The 27,202-nt window shown below is 39.6% G+C and overlaps 1 protein-coding gene across 1 annotated transcript in view; it reads right to left on the bottom strand.

Annotated features, from left to right (window-relative positions):
* The window catches only part of nphp4 (nephronophthisis 4), a 176,400-nt gene that overhangs the window by 89,717 nt on the left and 59,481 nt on the right, over window positions 1-27,202 (bottom strand). Inside the window, exon 8 of the mRNA XM_073470631.1 lies at window positions 25,113-25,248. Coding sequence (XP_073326732.1) covers window positions 25,113-25,248 — 136 coding nt within the window. The remainder of the gene's footprint in view (window positions 1-25,112; window positions 25,249-27,202) is intronic.

The raw sequence follows: 27,202 nt of genomic DNA, 5'->3' as shown, positions 1-27,202 counted from the left end.
AAGTCTCCCTACGCAGGCGCAGCGTGCAACGTGCGCTTGTTATGTAGTGAAGAAGACATGGCGGAGGGAGGACGTGATAGTAGCGGCCCTCAAGGCATTTTTCCGCCTTCAAAGAGAACCAAATCTGAAGTCTGGGCATATTTTGGTTATTATTAGAATGCTATATATAAATTAACCTTAAGCTCGGGTGCATGATGTGTGTATGTCGAGTTTTCTCTGTCTAATTTGCTGTTGTCACTAATGTAAACTGACCAGATAGTGGTATAACTGAACGAAGTTGATCCGTGATTTGGCACGTTATCTGAACCGCTTATTAATTGTAGATTTCACTTTTTAAAGTCGACCTAATAATTCCCCAAATAATGATGCAGAGCTGCAGTGAGGAGGATTTGAGACAAACACGTACTGGGTGGACTGAGTTAGTGAATGCAAACTGACTGAGATGACTGACTTTCATCTCAGCTCCGTTCACCGGAGCAGCGTCTACCTGTGGCTCAGCAGCCATTTGACCAATCAGATTGACCGAGTCCATTGACGACAGACGAGCAAGCGGACAAAGAGACAGACAGCCAATATATATATAAGTAATATCAGAAATATATAATACTTGTGGATTATTTGTAGAATAGACTATATATAAAGAATAATCTAAAATGGTGAATATAACAAGTGTCTAGATAGAGATAAGAGCCAAAATAGAGTGTTTATAATTAATTTAACAATAATCCTTTTTGTTTTGATCTAAAAGATTATCCAACCTGTTTCTCACAAAAGTGATATGATCTAGATTGTGAGTTTTGTGATCTGTTGGTTGCACCCTTAGTATTAAGTAACAATGACAGTAATAATTAATAATGACATTTTCTATTCATTTTTTTCACAGAGAGGGTCTGCTGGCCAATCGAGTGCTACTGTCAGTACATCTCATTCTACCTCTGTAACGCAGACATTACAGGATGCTTTTCAAAAACAGGCTGCTTATACCCTAAGCCTTTTAATATATAATAAATCTATTTAAATATAAATCTTGGTGAAATTATTTAAATTTATCAGTGTATCAGTGTTTTTTCAACATTTTGAAGACATTTTAAAAATACCGCGGTATACCGATAACCGTGATAATTTTGGTCACTATTACCGTGGTGTGAAATTTTCATACCGTTACATCCCTATTTGTGACAATGCATCTTCCAGCTAATTTCCAGCTTAAATCAAAAATTCATATTTAAAATCACCTATATATACATACATACACACATATACAGAGTGTTGGTGTTGCCTGTGTCTGACAGAAGGTACCAACAGGAAAGTACCTCATCTTACCATTAAATGTCTGTATATCTAAGAAGACCTCTTCAGAGATTCACCCGTTTTAAGTGGCCCCAGATGCAGATCAATACTCCATTCCTCTCAAGAGGGAGTTTGCTTCAGACTATAATTTTATCCCCAAGTAGCACGGACATTAACAGCTATTTCTTTGAATTGTAACTCTAGAAATATATGGCAGCCATAAAACAGATAGCAATGTATTCCCCCATGAGGCATTGGCTGTTTTTCCATCTCATGGGGTTGAATTAATAAGATGCTTTATAGGAAACATTCAATCAAACAAGTCTATTTTCAAAGTGATGATTTTGTAAAAATGATCCAACGAGAGAATGATCATTTTATGGCACAGAGAGTAGCCAGTAAAAATTGTGAGGTAATTTATCTAATGTGTCGCTCTTTTTTTCCCCAAGCACTCTCTGTCTAACATGTCTGTGCTCCCACCGAACACAAGGGAAAAGAACAAAATGAGTGTCTAGTACATGACCCAACACTCACTTCTTGTATTATTCAGTGAATATATTCGGTTGCGACGGGGATGATTCGGGAGCAGAAACGCCGGCTGAGCTCTGAAAGAAAGAGGGAGACAAAGGGCCAATTGGGGGGCGCTTCTACAGGGACGCCTACAGCCTCGGAAAAAGCTTTTATCTGTCCGACACTCAATGCTTATCACACACTTTCAGTCTTCCAATCATAGGAAACTGAGAATGACTCTATGTTCAAAATTGCACTGAGCAACTGCAAGTGAGGATAAAAAGGAAAAGAAAAACTGGGAGTCACATGGCCACCGAATCTTAACTCGTTTCACCACTACTTAATGTCTTCAAGCACACGTAAAGAGAACATCGGTGACTGGGGTCAAACAAGTAATAACTTCATGGTCAAAATGGAGGATCTGTCAAAATAACAACTAGAATTCTGCGACCATGACAATGGCACTGAAACATGCACAGCACAAAGTCAGAACTCCCTTTGAAACGCAAAGCTGGTAGCAACATGAATCACTATTAGGATTTCAGTGCAGTGGTTTTAAAGTGCTTGGGAATGGGGTGATCTACATATGAACTGCATAAAGCGCTGACAGCTTGGGCTGGCAAACAATAGGATTGAGGGAATCTCAAAGAGACTCTTTAGTTGTGGTTTGAGTAAACAAACAGGGATAATAGTTTCATTTAAAGCCGGGCAGAAAATTCACATTATACGTGTAATCCTTGTACACAAACAGTCCGCGACGTTCGGAGGCATACATAAGCTTAAGAACAACAATATGCAGTTCCCTGATTATATGACAGCGGAGATCAATGCTACATCAACATGCGGGTGTAGGCAGTTTAATGGTATTGTGGTATGGATACAGTGCTGTAGGAGGTAGTTAGCTGATGTATGCATGTGCAGAAGGCCTCCAGTGAGAATAAAGTTGCCTAGAGTGTCAGACACATCGATTCGTTCTGAGCACCACAGTAACTCAGTGAGTCTTAATCAATTGCAGAGCCTGCATGTGACAGCAAAGAGACATCAAATCAATTACATTATATTTCAGTGGAGCCAAAGTATGACTTTTTGCACTTGCACTGTTTTGAGCAGGAAACATTTGAATTAATCAGGGAATTTGCCATTTGAATCAAAAGTTGCTTTTACAGCTGTTCACTGTGGTCATTATGTCGGACAATGCAGAATGATCAATAGCCAATTTCCCCAAAGTGTGATTACACTGTTCATTTGAGTGTTAAAGGCTATATTTAAAATAGGAGTCATTTACTTTCACTCGCACAGCAACCAAGCACTTGTTTCAAAAGTGCATTTGGGAGAAGAAGAAAAAAAAACAGAAACGGTAGCCCAAGGCAAAAACAAGGCAGCAGCAAACTTCTTCATAAAGTTGTACTGGAAACAATAACAGGCGATGTCACTGCACACATAATTGCTCCAACTGGCAAAGTGTTTTCTAAGGGAAGAATCCATCAACTTTGTTTGGAAGTGTAAAATATAATGCTGCAGCATCTCCAGACAAATAATAAAATTAAAAAAAGTCTCAGTTTCAACCTTGCCATGTGAAAACAAAGATCTCATGTCTGTAACCTGGAGCAAGAAAGGTGATCATCAAAATCTGGGGGGGGAACTGTGAGAGGTAAAAAGAAGGAAATTATCATAAGGTGACAGACGGCGAATTCTGCACATCAAAGATAGCTGTGAGCCCACTCTCTAGCAAGTACGAGAAGTACAAGCAGCAGAGAGCCTGTTTATACCTGGCATTAACATGCGTCTAGGGTAATCTGATCACAAGTGCACAACTCTAGTCTGTCAGTTCAGACCTGATATTATAATGCATCTCGACATGCATCTACAGTGACCACTTGTGTTCAGATCTCACTTCCCCATTTTATATGCAAATAAACACCTACATCACTGGGCAAAAAACGATCAGACTTTTTTACACAAAGAAAGAACATGTATAACATTTGCCTAATTAACAACAAAGCCCATATGATTAATAATTTGTCACAGACAGCGTTCCATTAAGTTTTGAAAGTTTCCTCAAATTTAACAATTCACAAAGTTACGTAATTTTTAAGGAATCATGGGGACATTGAAGTGGCCTATATAGATGACTAATAAGGTCTTCTTTCATAAATTTAGAGTAAATAGTGAAATCAGTTGAAACAATATGTTAAAACTGGCATGTGTTTTACAAGGAAACAAACAACTCGAAGGAGCAATTTGTAAGATATGGACAGAATTTTAGTTTAAAACATTAGGTGAATTAATGAACTAACACTATCAGCAGAATGTGGAGAAACAACAGTGTTGACATTACATCAAAGACATCTATGTAATGTGTTGCAGAGATGTCTACTTATGTTAGCATGCTAACCAGCTAACCCTAGCCTGTCTCCTAATACCACTTTGTACAGACAAAAGGCAATAAGCTGATAGACATAGTATGTCGCTCCTGTCTCCTTCTGTCGTGTTTTGTGGTCTCTGAAGTCATAGTCGTGTTCAAAGTTGCTGTAAATCACCTCCTTACTGTATCCCCTTTTTTCAAACTGGCATCCATTGGCCTTTGTGGCCGTGGTCACTCTCAGGCTGCCAAATCCAGTTGAGCCTGCCCTGTTGCCTGTTGTGACTCCCCCTGTGATCCGAGGTCCAAGTCCGGGCAAACTCTCCACTGGCTCCCCGACAGACTGTGCCATGAGCTAATTAGCTAATGGTAGTTGGCCACAGCCATGGATACCCAGCAAAGAGCAGAAGTTGTTTAATGCACTGCATTTAATGCAAAAGTCACATGAAGGCACAAATGATTAAGAATTTGCCATAGACAAAACACCTGCTGCTTACCTTGACAAGTAAAAGAGCCTTTTTCATTACAGTGACCAAAATGGAAAGCAGACAGCATCTTTTTGTGTGTACAAGAAAACATTATGTCTGATGTCTTGGCTTCTGAGTAGTCCTTTAATCCAGCCCAGGACACAGTCGCATACACACTGCCTAAAGAATGTGGCCATATGTGGCCCAGACCACCTCCAAGAGTGATCTGATTGCAATGTGTCCTCTGTGCCTCTTGGGTGCAATCACACCTGTACTTACAGCTGTCCACTTGTGATGAGATCACCCAAGACGCATGTTAATGCCAGGTGTAAACAGGGCCCAATTCACCCTCTTACTAAGTGAAAAAAGTATGAAAGGCCTCTTAAACATAAAAGTAAAAACAACAGTAATTTCAGAAACAGCTACAAATTTAGAGCTGGTATTGCTGTGCTAATTTAAATATTACTTACATGTCCAAATATAAAAAAAGCCAAGTTTGTGATAAGCCGAGATAAAGAGGCTTGCAGGAACAGAGTTTTGGAGACGCTAAAAGAAAGTGGCAAGACATTCAGCGACTCAGGGCTTTCTGAAGTACAGCAGGAATTAATCCTAAATTAGGGGGATGTGAGCATTGATGGGAGACAGAGTCTGACAGTTATTACTATTACCTCAGTCTGTTGGGCTGTTCAAGTCATTATTTCAGCCAAGACCCTGTGACAAGAACCGGCCCACAGCTCCCGCTACTTATTCTCCACAATGAGAAGCCCTGAAGGAAGTGAGGGGAACATGCACCGAGATCATTAACTTAAGAGCACTAAACCACTCACATTTTCATCCATCTGCACAAGTAGTCCAAATGAACCTAGCAGGCTACTGTGCTCTATTCAGCTCACCAACGCCAAATAGGGCTTGGGAAGGAGTGCGCTCAGTCTTAGATCTCGCCTTCGTCAACGGCAAAACTTCAAGGAGATGTTCATGAAAGGCATGTTCGCTGCTCAGGCCAATTTACTGTGAATGTGCACATTTTCTTTCAGCAGTTGGGTGCTTGGACAGACAGAAGATGCACATAGTTAGGATGGTTGAACTGCATATATAATGAACACTGAATCAGTTAATCTCTAATTCATGAATTAATACTTATTTGATTTGTTTTATTCTACAAATGGTACTGGAATATACTCAAATGGAATGTTTTTAGAACCATTGGCATATTTTTCACTAGCTTTTAACCAAATAGTTTTAACCAAAAATTTGCTCAGAATTGAGTTTTTTCAGCCAAGCTAACAGCATGTTTTTTTTTTAATGTTATTGCATATCTTAACAAATATGGAAAGGATTACTATGAAATGTTGTGCAAAGGTCCATGGGGCAAGATGATCTGAATAACTATGGTGGTCAACTGACTTATCCTCTAGCATCACCAGATGGTTGACATCCAGTACAGAGTAAAGTACCATGAAATTTCATCCAGACACCTGGTCCACACAGGATGAATTGTATTAATTTTGGTAATTCTTGTACTTTTCCTCTGGCACCAGTATCAGCTCAAAAATCTGATCAATACTTGGAAATGCAAATTCCTTCCAATGACAGTTATTTTCATTATCAATTGATATGCAGATTATGATCACTTAATTCTTTAGTCTATAAATTAAGTGCCGTCTTCAAATTCTCATTTTGCTAAACAAAAAGGCGAAAAACCTCGAGACTCATTTAATATCATAAATGACAACAGCAGCAAATCTTCCTCCTACATTTCAGAAGCAAACATTTGACATTTCTCCTTGAAAAATCACTGAAATGATTAAATTATTATCAAAATAGTTGGTGAGTAATTTTCACTTCGACTAACTGATCGACCAATCGTTAGAGCTTGACTTGTAAAATTTGACATTCCCATCAGCCTAAGTTGTATTTTGTGTTAAGTGTTAATTAGTAGGTCAACAAGTGTTAGCATGCCTTCACACTAAACACTTACCTTGAATATGGTAAGCACTACCTGCTAAACATGTTTCTGAACTGATTTGCCTGCAGTCTGAACATAGCCAAAAAGAGAGATTCATCTTCAGACATACAAGTTATTTAAGTCTGGTTCAGGAGATCAGCACCAGTAGCTGCCTCATCTAAAAAAACTGAGATGCATATAACTCAGAGCAGTAATATAAAATATCTGAGATGATTATCTCAGGCACTTGATGATTAGCCTCAAATGAAAATTTGAATTCCCTGAAGATAATTATAATGCGAAAGATGACAAATCACTTGATGAAAGTAAATGATATTAGGTGCACACAGTACAGGGAAAAAATGTCAAGATAATATCTCATCTGTATAGTCTTATATTAATCTTTTGATGATATTGTCATCTTCGATGCACAAACACTCAAACAATATAAAATCTCAAAGCAAAGTCTGCAGGTATTCATCAGCATGCAATCTGATGTGATGTTTTGCAAACACAGAAAGCAGCATCCATGTACCGGAGCATGTTTGGCTCAACCACTTGAACACAGTGTATATACTTTGTCAGGGAAAGACAACAAAAAATACAAGTTAGTGTGGGACTTTATACACAATTCTCTAAATTGATATATACAGCAATACATAAATGGTAAATTAAAGGCCCCTTAGTGTCTTTGTATACTGCCTTCAAATCTGAAATGAAATCTTTTAACTCACATTATTTTCCTGGGATAAAGTAGAGGGGCAGAAAAGAAAGCTGAAAGAATACTCAAATGTTTTGGTCAAATGCCTTGGTTGAGTTCTGAACAGTACAGCATGAGGAAAGCATAACCACAAACATTACAACACAACAATTTAACATTTTTCACCATTTACTCTCCAAGAACTGGATTCTGTATTTGTATTGCTGTAGTTGTAATTTGCAATGTGGAACAATGGATGCTAAAAAACAAATTTGCTACAGCTGCTCGGGCCTCAAATGGCTCCAAATTGCAGCTGACCACTTTATACAACTGCTGTTTTAAATGAAAATCATTCAAGGCTGGGCAGAAACTCCTCCAGATTTGAAGCGGGGCCTCAGTCTGAGGTGGCAACCATTAGATGTGCAAACATCATCTCCACTGCCTCTCTGGCTGCCAGGGCGATGTATCCGTCTGGAGAAGGATAGCACTGCTGGCAGGCACTGACAGGGTAAGACTCACTCTGGGCCTATCGCAGGGGGAGATTGATGCACTTCTCAGTGGGGGGAGAGCTGACATTCATTTTAATTAGGCGGGCGAAATATTGTCTCTGCGGCATGTAGCCTCCCTTGCCTTATCCTCAACTTCTCTTCTCGTTGTTGGGAGAAAGGAAAAGGCACCTCTAGGGAGGAATGACCTCCAGAATAGGCCGCAAATCAGCTAAATATATCACTTCCAAATCCCGGTGACATTACTGTGCTTAAGATGTTTCATTAACATTTAATTAACATTTGTATGACATTTCTGATCAGAGCCAAACAAAAATACAATTGGTTTCCTTTGACGATAAGGTCCACACCAGTGGGTGGACTCAGTATTCACATGTCACGTCATGTAAGTAGTCAAGATAACTAAGGGAGGGGTTCGTATGTTCAGGGGATACTGTCATTGTAAAGAGGGCATTTTAATGAGCATGTGATTGGGGAGAGTTTCACAGGATGCTTTTTATTCAGCAAACATCATTAAAGCCTTCAGGGACCCACAATAACCGTGTAAATGTGCACGCACGCACACACATATATACTGCACACAGCAACACACAAATAGCCACTTAAGGGAAGTCACAAGAAAACACACAACAATCTATACAGCATGTACCAGTTGGTGAGCCAATTAAAATCCAAACAAGACTCTCAGTGGCACAGAGGAAAAGCGTACACCAACACCTTTAATAAACCCAGCCGCTAGCCATGTCACTGCTTTCTGCTCCACATACTGTTTATCTTCCATCCCCTGGCAGTGACATCTGAGACAGAGCAAGGAATAAATAGATAATTAAGAGTGGGATTTGTTATATATCTCAACTAATGGAAAGCTTCTCTAACACCAAACACAACACATGCTCACAGAACATTATTAACCACAAATATCAAACCATCAGTCAAGAGTCAACAATAGGTATACTGTAGATTTAATATTAAGTAGAATTTTCAATATTCAACTAAAGGAGTAACCTAGCATTATTTTTATTTTTTATTTGAATCTTGTTTCATCTCTTCCTTGACACATCAGCTGTTGTAAAGGTACATAGATACAACAGAACTGCATTTCTGACAGCACAGCAGGCTTGTCAAGCTTTGGATTTCTCCACATGTTGAAGCAGTGTGCATGGGGCTGTAGTGAGAGCGATATTCTGATAATAAAAGGTCTAGACTGTGGTTCCTTTTTTTTTTTTAACCTTCTCCCGAACTCAAAAAATAAAAAAACAAAATTGCCACTCAGTCCCCCTTTATCTGCATGGATTTGTACTTACTCATAGATGCCAGCCACCTAGATACACCTTATTTTTTTTCATCAAGATCCATTATTCCATTATTCCATGAAATGTCTGAACACCCGATTTTGCAATGTTGAGGGGAAAAAAGTGAGAAAAAATTCCTGGATCCATCCCTTTATCCAGATCTACAACAAAGGTAATGGGGTCTGTTCTGCGCCAAGATCCATCCTCCATCCAAGTTTCATGGGAACCATTCAGTAGTTTTTGTGTAATCCTGCTGACAAACCAACTAACAAACAGATACGGGTGAAACATAACCTCCAATGGCAGAGGTAAAAAGGATAGATTATTAGAATTTTTTTCTGCTTAGCATCTCCTAACTAGCTAATAATGCCCACACGGAATCTAGGCCTGCAACATTTCGACAACACTTCCACAGATTTTCGGCAGATTTTAAATGGATAGAGATTCTGCTTGTAAAACACAGAACATTAACATATCTTGTGCATGTGTGTAACAGTTGTGTATTGTTTTCAGTTAGCGTTAAGATCAAAGTTTTAATGCAGTGTCACAATACATCAAACATTAGATTTATTGTTGAGGAGCAAAGTCTGTGTGTCAGCACTGATGGACTACCTGAGGAGGCAGATAGTGTTGGAGTATCTACAGCCCCTCATGTTGGTGATGAAATAAAATCTCAAATTCAAAGGTTCTACTAAAATGTATTAAATATTATTTCAGCCTGATTTAGATCATTTTAGCTTGTTTTAATGTATTCGGTTTGTTTATTTTTGCTTAAAAATGTCTTTGTTTTCAATGATTATTGTCTATCAAATTGCACGTAAAAAAAAAAAACATTTGTTAAATTCTGCAGATTTCAGAGATCACTGCTGAAAACTGTGAAAAAAACTGCAGATTCCATTTTGGCCCGACAGTAGTGATCCAGTGCATCCTTCCAGGTGAAAAAAATAACAGCAATGTCCAGGACCAGCAAATCAACTACGGTTGCCCTCTGTGTGGAATCTGGTCTTGACTGTTACAGTATAGTATATGTTAAAGTGAAACGCTCACCAAAATGCAACCTAGGCTTTTTTTGTGAAGGAACCCAAGTCAAACCTTCGTGTAAAAGCATAATTACGACGAAAAAGCCACTTTTAAGATTTACCGTATTTTCGTTTTCGGGTCAAAATCATTTTCAATGGCATGTTAGGGGCAACTGTATGGTAGCATCAAAATCGCTATTTTTAAAACACTAAGAAGACTCGACACAACATGAAACTTTGCTCGTAGAATCACCAGGGTCTCTACACATGAACACAAGCATTGAGAACATTGTTTGTGTACATAGTTTACTAAAAAGAAGGTTTTTGAACAACTCACGCTAGCAGTAGCTTGCTCCGCTCGCCGCCGTCCTGCCAGTCGAGAAGAGTCGATCCCCGAGTGCGACGCTTTAGGAGCTTTCCACCTTTACTCTCCTCCATGTTACGTCTTTTTAGTAAACTCTGTGTACACAAACAATGTTCTCAATGCTCGTGTTCATGTGTAGAGACCCTGGTGATTCTACGAGCAAAGTTTCATGTTGTGTCGAGTCTTCTTAGTGTTTTAAAAATAGCGATTTTGATGCTACCGTAATGTTGCCTCTAGCAGGCCATTGAAAATGATTTTGACCCGAAAACGAAAATACGGTAAATCTTAAAAGTGGCTTTTTCGTCGTAATTAAGCTTTTACATGAAGGTTTGACTTGAGTTCCTTCACAAAAAAAGCCTAGGTTGTATTTTGGCAAGAGTTTCACTTTAATGTTAGTGGCTCTGCCATGTATGTAGCCATCAATGCATAGTTTAATTTTAAAATAAATCAATGAACCTTGTGATGCTAATATTAGTTTGATTAGCAAGCTAACTACAACTGATTAAAAATCTGTTAGCGACTGCTGTCAATAGAGGCCAACATACTCAACAATTCAGTCAAAAAACATTGAAGAGGGTTGGAAATATCAGTATGTCTCCAATGATACATTTCCACATCACTATTTCACCAACACAAGAACAAGATAGATAATGCTCACTACTCTGCTTCTTTGACTTTTGACTAAGCTGGCTTTACTGATGATGACATGATTAAATAAGGCCTACTGCTCTGAAGTTGAGAAAATAAAAGGCATAAGCTACTATTTGGAAATGTACGGAAGATGAAAAAATAAGCTTCATTCATGAAATGTTAATTGGTGTGCACTCATAAATTAGTCAAATACTGTAGGATCCTGCAAGCCTTTTGTTTCGAAAACATCCATCAGCAGGAACAAGTCTAAGCTGTGAAATAAATAAAACACAATTGCCATTACTAAATCATTCCATTGGAAACTTTATCATTTTCATTATGAGCCCAAACAGTTAGGTCCTAAGGCAATAACAGCACAGTCATTCAGATGGTGCATTGCTTTCCAGCACCGAGGCAGCATCTTGCCACATGCTTTAACTCGATGCCTGTTACAGTATGTAGCAGGGTGTTCTCCGGTGCTGGCAACTCTCTGTCAAGTCTCACTTCAGAAAATGAAAAAATTGAAAACTTGTGAAAATGCAGTGAGAACTGATGTCTCCTCAAGTTCTGTATCCACTGCACACATCCGTCTCAGTTACACGGAAATTATTCTCTGTAGCCCCTCTGACAGCTGACAGATGTTTTTGATTTGTAGCCTGAAATCAAACCACTGACAGTTCTTGAATGCTGCCCAATGTGTTCTGTAGGTGACCACCACAACAAACATCTTTAGCTTTCTAACGGCCGTGTTTTCTTTGGGTTGGAATGTTACTTTATATAGCATATGAGAAATGGGCATACTGCAAAATACAGTCCTGCGTCTGCATATAACCAGATGAGAGCCTAGTAAAGGGCAAAACACTGAGTACGTTTTAAAAGGTCATGCATTAATGGTTACACTTACTCAGACGCTTCAGTAATCGACTGTGCCACTCACCAAGCCCAGACAGGGTCAAAGGTGACACAACATGAACATAAAATGTGGGTGACACATTCATTACTGATTGTGCACTGACTCAAAAGGAGAACCCATTTCGGTACACAGCTTGAATCACAACTGTCTAAATCTTTTTTTCAGAAACACAAGTTTGCTGTTACAGCTTGGGAGAGTTGCCAATTACTGTTCCGAGGATGTGATTCGCATCTGACAATTTCTCAGAAGCGTATGGGTGGTTGTTGAGAGGATCAAACCAAGTATCTCCTCTCTACATGTTCCTCCTTTTCCCTCTGTCTATCCGTCTATCTGTTTTGCTTCCATCTTTCCGAGACTGTGACCCCCGAGCAGTCAGTCATTCTCTGTGTCAGTGTTTTGGGTGACTGCAGCTGTCACGCCTTCCGACAAATTGTTTCCTGGCAAAAGCACAAAGCCATGCCGGCCGGCCGGCCGGCCGGCAGTGCCTCCTGCCTCCACTTGGATTGGCCCCTCCATTAGCGATGAGCTAGTGCTTGTCAGCGAAAGAAGGCAGACAACAAGTCCGATCGTCTTGCATTAAGCTGCACGCAACTGTAGTACATGGCTCAATTGATGAGTGAGCTAACAGTGGTTGAGGACAGGCAGCGATCTGCAAACAGGAGAAGGCCAGAGATGTCTCGGATGAAGTTAAGGCCGGGACAAATTGGTGCTGACAGACCACAATTAGGAAAGCCGTCGTCGCCTGGCGTCAGTTGTCAGTGACCCAAATATTCTTACGGTGAGTAAATCATGTACTGTGGAGGGCGTCCACTTACACTTTTGACTGGATAACCGAATGCTTGATGTACTATGATGGATACGAGTTTTTCACTTCTCGAACGGATGAACATGTCAAGGAGCTGACAGAAGAGTGATTAAAAGGGTCAAATGGTTTTACAAGTATTTACTCTTATCAAGGCTCTTGTGAATGTTCTTGTCACTGTTCATAGATGGATGAGGACATACTGGAATTCAACACCGAAAATCAACTAATTACAGGATCGGTTCACCCAGAAATTCTCTTATATCTCTCATTAAATCTTGATATATACAGTCATGGAAAAAATTATTAGACCACCCTTGTTTTCTTCAATTTCTTGTTCATTTTAATACCTGGTACCACTAAAGGTATAATACAATGAACACGACAAAAAATGCAGCTGATCACATAATACTTTATGTCCTATTTGACATTCTTAAGCTTAATTGTATTCCCAGGGTATATAAGAGGCCATTTCATGTCATAAGCAGCACTGCACATGCAAAGGCTTAGAGTGGTTTCCTGCTTACATTCAAGCCATAGCACAACTCAGAAGTTGTCAGCTCTCACATAATGCCTAAAACAAAAGAATTATGTGAAGCCACAAAGGCAGCCATCTTGGCACTGCTGGAAATTGGCATGAGTGAGAGACAGGTAGCAAAAAAACTAAAGATCTCCAAGACAGCTGTTCATTACAACAAGAAAAAACAAGCCGAACACGGCACTACCAAATTGCTACCTGGCCGCGGCAGGAAACGTCTCTCTACCCCACGAGATGACCGTGCACTCGTCCGTTCCTGTGTCAGGAATCGTCGTCAGACCTCCAGGGACCTTAAAAATGAGTGGGCACTGTCGAGAAATGTGACTTGTTCGGCAAGGACAGTTCGAAACCGACTTGTTGAAGCTGGTCTGAAGTCACACAGAGCACGGAAGAAGCCCTTCATCAACGAAAGGCACAGGAAGGCCCGGTTACTCTTTGCTAGGGATCACAAGGATTGGACTGTTGATGATTGGGCTAAGGTTCTCTTCAGTGATGAATCCAATTTTGAGTTGATGCCCACTCCAGCTAACTTACTGGTTAGGAGGAGGCCTGGAGAAGCCTACAAACCAGACTGTCTTGCCCCTACAGTAAAACATGGGGGTGGATCAGTGATGATCTGGGGTTGTTTCAGTATGAGTGGAACAGGGCAAATGCAATTGTGTGAAGGGCGAATGAACCAGGTCATGTACAGGGCTACTCTTGAAAACAGTCTTCTTCCATCAGCTGGAAAACTCTTTCCTGCCTCGAATGACTGGATTTTCCAACAAGACAATGCCCCTTGCCACACAGCAAGGTCAGTTAAAGCCTGGATGGAGAACCACAACATTCGCACCATGCCTTGGCCTGCTCAATCACCAGATCTGAATCCAGTTGAAAACCTATGGAAAATCATCAAACTCAAAATGGAGAACCACAAGCCCAAAAACAAAGCAAATTTGTTTGAATTTGTGCAACAGGAATGGGCTGCTGTGACAGCAGAACAATGTCAGAAGCTGGTGGAGAGCATGCCAAGACGCATGGCTTCAGTCATCAAAAACAATGGTTACGCAATCAAGTACTAACTCCTGTGTGTATCATGTGTTTAAAGCAAACAGAAAAGAAAACATGGAATGCTTAAAAGCAGTGTTTTTGGCAGTACAGTGCCATAGCTATTGATGTAAGAACTTAAGTGATTTTGGTTACTATCAAGAAAACCATGGAAAATGGCTAGATATCAGATATCATATTTTTGTTGTTATCATTATATTTGTCCAAACAAATGTACCTTTAGTTGAACCAGGCATTAAAATGAACAAGAAATTGAAGAAAACAAGGGTGGTCTAATAATTTTTTCCATGACTGTATGGTTTAAAGCTTAAAAGTATGTTCTTGACCTTGATGTGATAACAGGTGGCTGTATAAGGGTGCATTGTAACCCCTGTCTCTTTCAAGAATGGTCTCTGGCATTGGATGTGAATGGCCTGATACATAAAGATTCATTGAATGTTCAAGGTTAAGGTTGTCTACACACGAAGATGCATATATTTTTTTACATATCATATCATATCTTTTACATATTGTGGAACTTAGTGCTTATTCACAAGCTTGTTTTCTACTTCCATAGTAACCCTGCTTTCAAATGGTCCTCAGACTGCTCAATTTCCCTAGTTGGGAGGTTGTTCTTCCTACTTAGGTGTGTTCATTAGCTTTAAAGGCTATATTGTGTTCATTTTCAGGTTCATAATTTTATTTTGGGTTACTACTGGAATAGATTTACATACATTGAGGGGCACTATGTCATTTTGGAGAAGGAATTCAAACTCAGAATTTTAATATTTACAAAATCAATGAAGTAATAATACAAAGTTAGAATTTATTTTTTTTTAGATCGAACTTTTTCCATAGCTGAATAAACAAGCATTTGTCAGAAGAAAATAAGGTCCTCAGAACAGAAAGGTTGCAGGGTCCGCCAAAAATTAACAAACAACATGAAATTGTGTTGACCTTTACGGTCAGTTTGTTCATTCAGTTTATTCAGTCATTAAAACGAACAGAGTTTTGTTTATTTAGTTTGTATGGCATATAAAAAATCAGTCTTTCTCTTCTGATTAAAATGTCTTTCCCAAAACTACACAGTGCACTTTTAAGGCTCAAAAAACACATCAGTCTTCTCATACTGTCCAGTGCAGCATCACCGTATTCAACCCCTGTCTGACATGCTCTGTTTTAGCTCCTGTCTCTTTAAAGCCCACCTCCCGAATACCCAGTCTGCTCTGATTGGTCAGCTCAGACATGCCCGAGGCCAGCACCACTAACCATGTCTCCAGTTGGCTCGCTCCTGTTTTCAGCTTCCAGTTAGCTCCACTTCTACCTTGAATTTAGGCATAAATTATGCAAATCCTTGACATTAAGGCATATGTGATGTCACAAAGTCATGGAATTAAAGGAAGGATTACTGATGAGGTGTTTAAGGCATGTAGAAGCAACATTTTCTGTCTCCCGTTGGCATGGACTTTGGGCTTTTTGACTTTCAAGATCTTTTACATGCACAATAACCTATACAGTGTAACACACTGAAGGAAAGGAAAAAAACAAAAAGGCATAAAAGGTCTCCTTTACCCACTGCTCGTGGGTCACTTTAGGTCACTCTATGTGGACAGCAACTAATGGTCACAACCTTAAAGCATATGACAAACTACATGAGAGCAAAAATATGGTATGCGATACATGAATAAATATAATGTTTCTAACTATCAACCAAACTTTTACTTTCGTCCGCGAGATTTCTGTGTATATGACCTCATAGTCAGCAAGTGTCCTCAGGTTTTGGCAGAGTTTCTGAGTGGTTGCTCGAACTTGAGGGGGCATCTGCATTATTTTTTTTCCAGTTTTGAACTAATTTCTCCTGATTAGTCCAACACCACTTGAATGCAGTACTAGTCCTTAATGGTTGTAGACATGCCCACAGAATTTGTAAGTGCTTCATAATAAGGGATTAAATGAAAAGAGAATGAAATGACGCATCTGTCCTTTAACTATAAATGCTTACGCTTTAGATGATGGCAGGATGGATCCAATCTGAGCTGACACTGACAAGAGGCGGGGTACACCTTGGAAGGACCGACAGTTCATCACAGAGGCAAACAACAATTTCCGCCAACATTCACACCTCCAGGGCATTCAGAGTCACTATTTGACCTAAATGATTATGGGAGGAAGTCAGAGCACTCAGAGGAATACCACAGAGACACAGAGAGAACATGCAAACAACACACAGAATGATGCATCTAATGTAAATGAAATTAAGGATAAAAATAATCAGACGGAAGCAATCAGTGCGCCTGTAATGGATGATTCACAGATCACTGTGTGTTTCTACCTCTTGCTTGTAAACCAGTAAGTCTAGCTAGTAAGCAAACCTTCAGCTTCAGATTATTATAACAAGTTTTGGTTTTATTTGTCCATGTTTTGAGATGGAGTATCTATCTCTGAGATTTCTGCCTCTACCACTATACACAACAGAGGTGTACACAGAGGTGAATGAAATAGGGCTGAACAATTAATTAATTAATTAATCAATTAATTAATTAATCAAAATAGCAATATGGCCAAGTGCAATATCCAAATCGCAGGAGCTGCAATTTCTGTGTAAAATGATTGACAACAATTTTATAAATGAGGCACTGTGGTGTATAGGGATGACTTAAAAGTCCTCCAGGCATAAGGGAACATGTTTGTTTGGAACAAACCCCAGCAAAAATGACCAATTATGGGGCGGTTGAGGTTCAGGAGGTGAGCGGGTCACCCACTAATCAGAGGGTCAGTGGTTCTATCCCCAGCTCCAACAGGGACACTTGGACATGGGGCACTTTGGTCAGGAAGTGCTGCATCGCTCCTGATGAGCAGGTCAGCACCTGGCATTGCAGCCTCCTCCATCAGTGAATGGCTGGACATAAAGGATGTAGTTCCTATGAAGCTGTCACAGTGTGGTCTGTGGACTGAAGATTATATAAAAATAGGAGATACTGATTCTGTATGGAGATGCTGCTGTTGTCATTTCCCATTGCTGTCAGTCCTGAAAAATGGAATTCCATTCAACTCCATTGTATTGGGGTTGAGGCAGAAATACCTTAAAATCTGGATTAATAAAACCAAAACTATAGGCATGAATACATTTAAATTAGCTTTTTGATGGATTGTTTTGGGGTTTCTCTTGTGTTTTTGGGTGAACCCAGCCTTTAAGTCTACATGAGAGGGTGCTCTACCTCACAGCATCCGTCAAGTCTCTAATAAGGATGGACTGAACTATCTGCATGTGTCTACGTCTACTGTTATATTATCATATCCAATTAATACCATGTTTATTGCCAAATCAATACAGTACATAAATGAGCAATTACAATAATAATTTGGTAGGACGTGAAGGGAATCAAGGGTACCATCATCATAATATTTTGGGACCTCTTAATCACAGAGCATAGCAGTGAGCAGAGCAACTAATTGCAATTCTCACACATACTTTCACACAGTCTTTCTCTTTCATCTACAACTTATCCGGGTTTCTTCTTCAGTAGTAAGTGGGGTAAGTGTGGCTGGAGCGGACACAGGAGGACAGAGTTCCCGTGTGTGCATCCCATCAAGAGAGTGATGCAGAGTACAATGGAGCCCTTGATGAGGGAGGGAACAGAGACAGAGATGATAGCAAAACAGCGAAAGAAAGCGAGAAGTGGACATGATGATTCTGACTGAAAGAAAAGTTGATCATTTGAAGTTCAACGACCCTGGACACCCTCTGCGAACAGCCTATCAGACAAATTCCCAGTCCCTCTCCCATCCCCAGCCTCCTTAATTTAAATTGTTATCTCAATCCCTCTGACTGCTGCTAAGGAGCATGAAAGAAGTCTGCTCAAAGGCTCTGAGAGAGAGACAGAAAGCGACACAGAGAGACAAGACAGAAAGAGCAGCCCGATCACAACTAAAATCAAAAATACCAAAGAGGACAAATGACGACATAGCTAGATTTTCTTTCTTCATAACCAAAGGCAATGAGGGCAATGCAGTTTTGTAAAAGGAGGCCATCCTCGTTCTTTGTCTCGCAGTGAGCTTTCAACACAGCGAGGATGAGACATGTAGGCAGTCTCAGAGCACCGAGTGATTGCCTCTGGATTGCAGCGGTTATGTTTTAGGAGAGAAGGGATTTCAGCAAAATTGTTTTACTCTTTTCACCTTAGCTCCCTCAGAATACATCAAAAGACATAATTCTATTTAATCAGAGGAAAGAACAACAGTAAGACAGACTGCATGTTCCTGCCCTCCACCCATCCAAGCACAGCCCCATAGCAGTGGAGGCTGACTCAAGTTGCACTACACAGCACCATCTAGTGGCTCTGAATACAGTCAGAGGCAGAGCAACATGGAGAAAAACAGCTTTAGTACTCCATCATGATGGACTCTCAATGAGAGAATCATCATATCTAAGTGTTATTCATGGGTAAATACACACACACAGAATAAGACAGCGTTTTATACATCATTCCTAAACTTTTCAGTCTTTTTTAATACTTCCATTTTTATGTATTTCAGTGATTTCAGTGTTTCAGCAGCCACTTCGACTTCTTTTGGTGCTACGACATTAAGTGCATCTTAATATTCAATACATCTACAGCTTCAGATTTTAAGCCTATACACATCCATTGAAAAACACTCGACATGTTGAGACATTTGAAAACAATTCCAGACGTTTCAACTTTCTTTTTATTTATTTTGTTTTAAATTATTTAATTTGTTTTGAATTGATTTCACTTTGAATTTTTGTGCACTGAAATATGGGGCTATTGACTGTGCTCATTAAATTCTGTGTTTGTTGTTTTTTCTTGTCTGTATTTCTTCACTTTTGAACTGTAAATCTTTTGCCATATTTTCATCCTGTGAGGCAGAATGAATCGCTTTGATGTATGAAATGTGCTATACAAATGAAAGGGGCCAAACTTTCAGCACATAGCTTCCTCTAGAAAATTTAACTTTTTCCTACTTTCTTTTGAATTATTTTATCTTATTATAAAGTGTATTCCACTCCATTATATTACTAAATATTGGATTGTGTTATCTATTAAACTGTATACATATCTGTATAAATGCAGACATAGAAGCATACTACTCTATGTATAATTTATTCTCTTCTACTTGTTGTATCTGTATACATCTTTGGAATTTAGATTTATGGTATAGATCTATTTATTGTTTTCCTTAAATCTGCCAACATATTCTGTATCTTGTGCTATCTAACATCCAATGTCCCTTAAACAACATAATTCCACGTAAGAATCCAGCCATGCAAAACAAGGCAAGAGCATAGAGCCACTGTTGTCAATAGCCATAGTCAAAGTGTTGACATGTTTTGTCGTTGACTCAAGGGCATCAGAGTACACCATGTTCAAAGGTGCATTTCTAAGAATATAACTGTAAATAACTTAGCTTATTGACTATTTAAATCTACTTGATTGATTTTTGCTGTTATAAGTAGCGGTGCAGTTCCACATCGGCCTGAAAAGTGCAGCAATCAGACTTGAACCTTCGCAGTGGTTCATGAGTATGTGAAGTAGTGTGAAGTGCTGTTGACAGTGTACAGATGCCTGCCCTGAAGGCACACCTCAGCTCAACACGGCTGTAACACCTCAAAAGCATCACATCTCTGACAGCTGCGACAGTGCGGGGACATTTACGCTGTCCCATCACGCTCTCCTCGGTAGCCAAAGAAGCAGAGACTAAAGTTTTAGCTTTGAGCTGGTAATATGGGAACCTTTCTTGCAATTCGGTGGGTGGTTGGGGGAGATTTAGGGTGTCGTGGCTGCTGCTGCTGTCGTCAGCAGGGCAATAGGTATCAAACCCTTATCCGTCAACACCCAAGACAGATCAGGCTCTGGATTAACACCCACAAATAACATATGCACACATAAGCAGTCAAACCCATACACACTCCACTCCCACACATAGACAGAAATTACTCTCCCTCCGCTAAATATCTCTCACCTCATCAAACATTCATAGCAGAGAAGGCGAAGGTGGTGAAGTAGAGTGAGGTAGGAGATCTTTTTTTTGTCACCCACGCAACAATTTTCACCTAGCTATTCTGGGATGATGTAGACAGACATCAGTTGATGGTTTTATCAGGTTTATCAGATTTCTCTACTTGAGTAAACTTTTTTAGAAAGAGCAAAGCGAGTTTGTCCCGCTGGGAGCACGACTGTTCTCAATGAATGCCATGCCAGTCTGACTATTAGATTAAGAGATGGACTAAGGCTGGTAAGCACAATCTGGCCATTCGATGTTGATGTTTCCTGTAATCTAGTGTGAATTTTGGCCCAATGATGGCACTAGGGGACAGAACAGGAGGTCGTCAAAAGCATCAAACTTCATCCTCTGGGGAACTTGAACCTCTACAGCAAATTTTCTGGGAACCTGGCCATCACCGTTATTCCTTCCTTCCCTCCTTCCCTCTGTGTTCAATGCTGAACTGCACCACTCGCCTCCATGTTGGCAGCGAGTGGCAGTTTGCTTACAGAAAAAGAGACTGGCAGAGTGCAACTGAAACCTGAAACAAGTTCTATACAATAGCTGAGACAAATTTGTTCATGTTCAGGGAGCTGATAGTCTCAAAGCACACACCTGTGTGCTGACTGCAAAGGCAATGTTAGTTTTCTGTAGCTTGTTGCTATTAACCTCTTGTACCAACTACATGTACTACCTCAGTTTTTAACTTACTTGCTCATGATGACAATCAGGTTCTTTATTTTCCACCATCAAATGCAGCCACTTCCAATTATCCAACTCTGGATCTGTGATGTGTTAGACAACACGATGTGCAACCTTGTTCTTTTTGAGTGTACATCAGCCTTTAGACTATGCCACTAGTAGGGCACAAGTAGGGGTAAGACTCCATCTATGCTCATAGCTAATTTCAAAACAACAACTGAAATAAATTCTCTCAATGCGCGCGCACAGCCCTGTGATTTTTAGCAACACTAGCAGTGTAACTCTGGGGGTGACAATGTCAATCTTTTGGTCAGTCTGTCAATCAGACTTTGGTGAACGACATTTAATCTAGAACACCTGGTTGACATTTGTGGTTCAGGGAGAATGTGTCTGATGGATTGCCATAAACTTTAATACAGACATCAGTGTCCTCGGGTTAAATTGGATTCATTTTGGTTAACCCCCTGACTTTTCATCCAGCACTGTCATCAGGCCAAAATTTACATTTGTCCAATACCTCCACACCAAATGAATGAATGAAAGAAAATGATTGATGTCTTAGCTGTTCACAGAGTTGACAGTTGAGAGTAAAATGCTTGGTCTTGTTTTGTATCTGATGCATTTTATTTATTCTCAAAGTCACTTATTTGAGCATTTGAGCAAAAAATAAAGAAATAAAAAAACACCCCCAGTAAGGACTTCTGTTGAGAGACTAGATGTGTGGGAGATTGTTGGCAAAATCATTTGAAGCAATTTGAATAATGCTCTACATTTGTATGCCTCCCCATAAGCAGTGTTTACTGCAACTTTCAGATAAGAGGCATATACAGTACATAGCTTCTCTATTGTATAGTCTGGTGTTAATTCAGATCATGATGTGGTAACATCAGGGTAATTTTCCTCAGTAAGTGACTGAACAGTGAAGCAGGCTAACATAGACAAACTGCATGCAACAAAGGGGGAGGAAATGTTGAGCTACTCCTTGTGCTGTGATATTTTTCATGCTTTTTAGAACATGCTGTTCTGTGGAAACTGCTGTATTTTTCCAAAACAATATCCATTATGTGTCAATAAGATTCACTCTCATCCATGGTTTAAAAAAAATGGGGGAAAACCATCCATTTACAACAGACTGATTGGCTGTCAAGTGGTTGCAGAGGTAAGAATGAGTGAATTAGTACATAAATGTAAATGTACCATGGCACTCGGATGATCGAGTGGCTGCTTGTTTTTCTGCAGCTTTTAATTGTTGATCTGGTGACCCCCAGCTTGTATAAGTACAACACACAGGGACAAAATGAGAGCCCAGCCTTGGCATGCATTAAGTGTCGAAGGCTCGCCCACTCACATAATCATCACAGTCTTTCTGAGGTTTTCCATGCCATGAGCGGTTGTTAAGTGGCACGGCTTGAATTTAGAAATGACTGCCCTCGGGATGTGTTCAGGTGCCAGCTACTGGTCTATGTAATTCATATGGTCAGGGGGGAGACATGACAGCACTTTACAACAGGTTTCAACTAAGTGTCACTATTTTAATGGCCAAAATATTGTTTAAAATAATTGTTTTGTGTTGAAATTTGGTATTGTCATGTTAACAGTCACAGCAGTGTGGTTGCAAAAGCTTATCACATGCTTCTGAATTGCCATTTACATCATTACACAAAAAAAAAAACTTAAAAAATGAAAGAGAATTTGGGCAACAGACTTCTGAGAAAAATGTAATGATGATGTGCTCTAAAAAAAATTATTTAAGTTAAACTTAATCATCATCTTAACAATGAAGACCAAATTAGAACTGAACAGCAATGAGTAACCATTATTCGACTATTTGCTGAAGCCTAATACAGCGTATCTGCCAATTACATCAACAAATCAACATAATAGGATGGTCAACTTTCAATGACAGGCGGCAGAAGACAATTTATACTGATTACAGTCAAATATTGCAGACAGCTGCAAAGTGAAGAGAGATTATGTTTAAATTAGTAGTAATTCTATTTACACTCTAACTCAACGTTCATATGTCTGAAGCAATTAGACCTAAAGAAATCCTCTGACAAGGTCTGAGTACTGAACCTAAATGTTTTTTGAGTACCGATTAAAATGTGTCTGAAACATTATCAAAAGCTGTCAAGAACTGATAATTGGCACTAAACATCTGCTCAGATTCTTGTAGGGCTGCAACAAACTATTGCTTTCATTTTTGATTAATTTGACTATAATTTTTTAATTAGTTGTTGTCTATAACATGTAAGAAAATTGTGAAAAATGTCAATCAGTGCTTTCAAAAGCTCTATACGATGTCCTCAAGTGTTTTGTTTTGTCCACAATTCTGTAAAGATATTCTGTTTACTGTCATAGTGGAGTAAAGAAACCAGGATATATTCGCATTGAAGAAAAAAATGATTCAAACCAATCAATCGATTAGATTGCAATTAATTTAATAGTTAAAAATATGTCACAGCTCTAGATTCTTGCTCACTTTGCTCTGACTGGATACTAATTTAAATCATATAATTTATTTGGGCTATTTTGCTCATTTTAGAGTGTACAGCTGCTGATGTTGACACATTAAAAATGACGCATTTGAGAAGTGTAACATTTGCAACATGTAGTCCATTTTCCGTGTTGGTACTGAAACTCAGGTATTGCATTGGTACATGTATTGACTAGAGATTTACTGTCTGTTTGTAATAAAGTTCAACCGATACTGGACTTTTAAGGCTGTTGATGATGCAGATGGCAATATTTGAAAGAAATATTGTAGATTTTATAGATATGTTGTCCAACATTTGCTTTCTGTACTTACAATCTCTTGTTGCGTATTGGCTGACATACTGACAGTTTCATGTGGACGTACAGTATGTGTTAGTTCAAGGGAACCATGGTGACTATGGGAACATCATAATACTATTTATAGTATTACTATACAACAAGTGAAAACTAGTAGCAGTATCACACAATATCACAATATGTAGTTCATGCTACAGTGTGCAACAACGAAGAGCACAAGTAGAGAGGAACTAAATTCCTCCATTCCTCCATGCTGTACTGTAAGCAGTGGCAGAATAAACTGTACAGTAGACCTGTGCAGTAAGTTGTTTTTTAAGGAACAAAGTGAATAATGCCCATAGGCTGTACAGTCAGTGATGTCAGCATTCACCAAGGCAACATTTTGAAGCTTTGGAGTTTGAGTTTACTGGTCATGACCGCTTTCTTACTTACTATAGCCAGAAAATCCTACTTTATGTAAAGAGGTAGAATAATGTTAACATAACTAACAAAACAATGAAACGCCACAGGGCATCTTTAAGAAAACAGGCTCCAAGACAAACGTAAAGTAACCAGCATCTTTTTAAGCAAATTGTATTTCTTTCAAAAGAAGTAAAAAAAAAAAATAAAAAAAAAAGTTATTGAAATCATAGCTTGTTGCACAATTGAAGGAGTTAGGAAGTTGTCTCAATGTAAGACCCCAACTTTAGGCATGAACCTCCACATGACCAAATATGTGGATAAAAAGTGATAAGAAGCAAGTGGTCAGCTCGCCTGAAATCATCAAGACTGGATTTGTTCCCCTCGCCTCCATCCTTCTATCCAGACCTCTTTCAGTCTTGTCTGTTTACAAAAGGTTTATGGCCAGGGATGCCTTCAGTAATTTCCTCTGGGAGACACTGGCAAAAGACGGATGGAGTGATACTCAAAGGACAAGAGCAAGGTGGTGAGAAAAACAAAGGCAGGACGAAGAGGGGACAATAGGGTCTGTCTGTGTGTGTGTGTGTGTGTGTGTGTGTGTGTGTGTGTGTGTGTGTGTGTGTGTGTGTGTGTGTGTGTGTGTGTGTGTGTGTGTGTGCAGGTGTCTGTCTACATCTACAGTATTATTGCAAGGTGCTGCTTTAAGTTTTAGAACTACAGAGGGAGTGAAGAGGTCATTCATTTTATCCTCATTTCATCCAGAAGTTGATTTCAGGCTAGGACCAGGGCTAAGGATTAGCATTAGGAAAGGTTTAGGACTTAGCATATACTGCATGTGTGTTCCCACTTACCATCGTCTCTCGGCCGATTGGAGCAGAGAACACAAACTCCAGCTGGAAGACTATTGCCAAAGCTGGATGATTGGTCAGCCTGAGCTCCAAGTTGCTGCGAAGGCCCAGCATTTGAGGAGGGGCTGATGTTGCCGAACTGAGGAGCAAAGAGACACACAAACATATATTGAAGGTGTGAAGCATCTGTTAAGAGAGAGAGAGGCAAGGGAAGTAGCTATAATAGGACTCATTATTTGTAATTTATAAAGCCATTACTGAAGAAAATGACAATGTGCCACTAAAATGTAGAGTCTGCGTATTTCTTTTAATATTGTTTTATTTTTTATTAAAAGGAAGAGAAATCAATGTGCTGAAGGATCTACACTCGCTTGCTAAATGTTCCCTGGCAAGCACTGGCCTCCTGTGTGAGCCGTCGAACAGCACTCTCGGTATTCGTCATTCACAGTTTGCATACACCATAGACGGGAGCATACTGTGGAAGCGCTGGCGTGTCACGAGGTGGGGCCGAGCGCCTTTTTCTTTTTTCGCTTCACGGACTCCCGGGAGAATGGAGCAGGCCAGCACTTCAGATTTTTATTTTTTTTTTCACTGTTTTCCGTCTTTCTCTGCTGTCTGGAGGCACCAGGCATAACACAAGCAAGACAGGCTGTCAGCATTCACTGGCAGTGCCCAAAACGAGGCAAACATCGTAATTATAGCCTACGCTTGTGCTATCATACTAAACTGCTTTTACTCAGGCATTTCTTCTTTAGAGGAAACAGAAAAGATAATATATAATGTTTGCATTACTTGGACGTAGATGACGATTATCGTTATCCATACACTACAGTAACTGAGCACAGACTGCTGATTATTCTGTGATTGTGCTGATTATGTATTTGCATGTTTGTGCACGCACTCTCATGCTTGTAAGACACCCATATAATCATCACACCAGCTAGTGTGCCATTTGATGCAGAAAACACAATACGTTTTGATTCACAATGAAAAGGGGGATCATCTCTCAGTGTCTGTGTGTCATCTGTTGAGTTTTACAGCATATTCTTTTCACTTTATTGAACAGTTGGACCTTTTATGGAAAAGTCCTGTGACTTATTATTTCTTGAAACTGTAGAAAATATCCCATCTAATCACACCGAGAGCCACAGCTTTAATAAATGACCTTATAGGAACAGAAAGGGTTGAAGAATTTAAAAAAAACACACATCCAGTGTACTCAGTGGCTTTAGCTATGATGGCAACTGAAAACATGTGTGCACTCCATTACATTTTTAATTTGCTAAGTATTTTACGGACAGTACTGTAAGCACAAACACATTTCTTCACACCCCTCACAGGGGACATCATTAAGGCATGACAAATATAGAGCAACGAAAAAGTGGCAAAATTATGACTTTACAAATTTAAAATGGGAAATACCAGCATTTTAACATGATTTTTTTTTGCAGCCTTAAATGTCCAGAAAAACTTTCCTTTGATATACCACTGTATGATTATACTGTATGATTCTGAAAATCTACTGAATGAGAAAATACATCTTGCATCAAAGCTATTCTTTAATGGCTTCTCATGGTATTTTTGTATAGCGGTTTTGTAATATTTTGCACATCATCTGTGGAAAGAAAAGCGATGATGTTGATCTGTTGTGGCAGAATTTGCGTTTTCTCTTTTCATAACTGGCAGGATCCAAATGCTCAAGTTACAGCCGTGTATTTCAGTCCTGTACCTGGGGGCCTCCTGCCCTGCATGTTTAAGATGTTTCCCTGTTCCAACACACCTGATCCAACTGATCGGCTCATCATGAAGCCCAATAACGAGCCATTAATTTGAATCAGGTGTGTTGGGGCAGGGAAACATCTTAAACATGCGGGGGAGGAGACCCTCAGGAACAGGACTGAAAAACACTGAGTTACAGGCATGACACACCTGCACAAAAACCTTCTTTTTTTGTTTTTTAACCCAAAGCAGTTCTGCTCGGTGGCTCACTGATGCACACTGACAAGTCATTAATTGAAACTGCTGGCCATTCTTCACTCCTAGCGGTCAGGGTTCAGGCAATCACAACATTTACGTTAGGAGGTAACACTGCA

Source organism: Pagrus major, chromosome 7 (genome assembly GCF_040436345.1).
Source record: "Pagrus major chromosome 7, Pma_NU_1.0".
In the NCBI taxonomy this organism is placed as follows: Eukaryota; Metazoa; Chordata; class Actinopteri; order Spariformes; family Sparidae; genus Pagrus; species Pagrus major.
The sequence above is the reverse complement of the archived record's forward strand: the minus strand, read 5'-3'. Positions and strand labels throughout refer to the sequence as shown.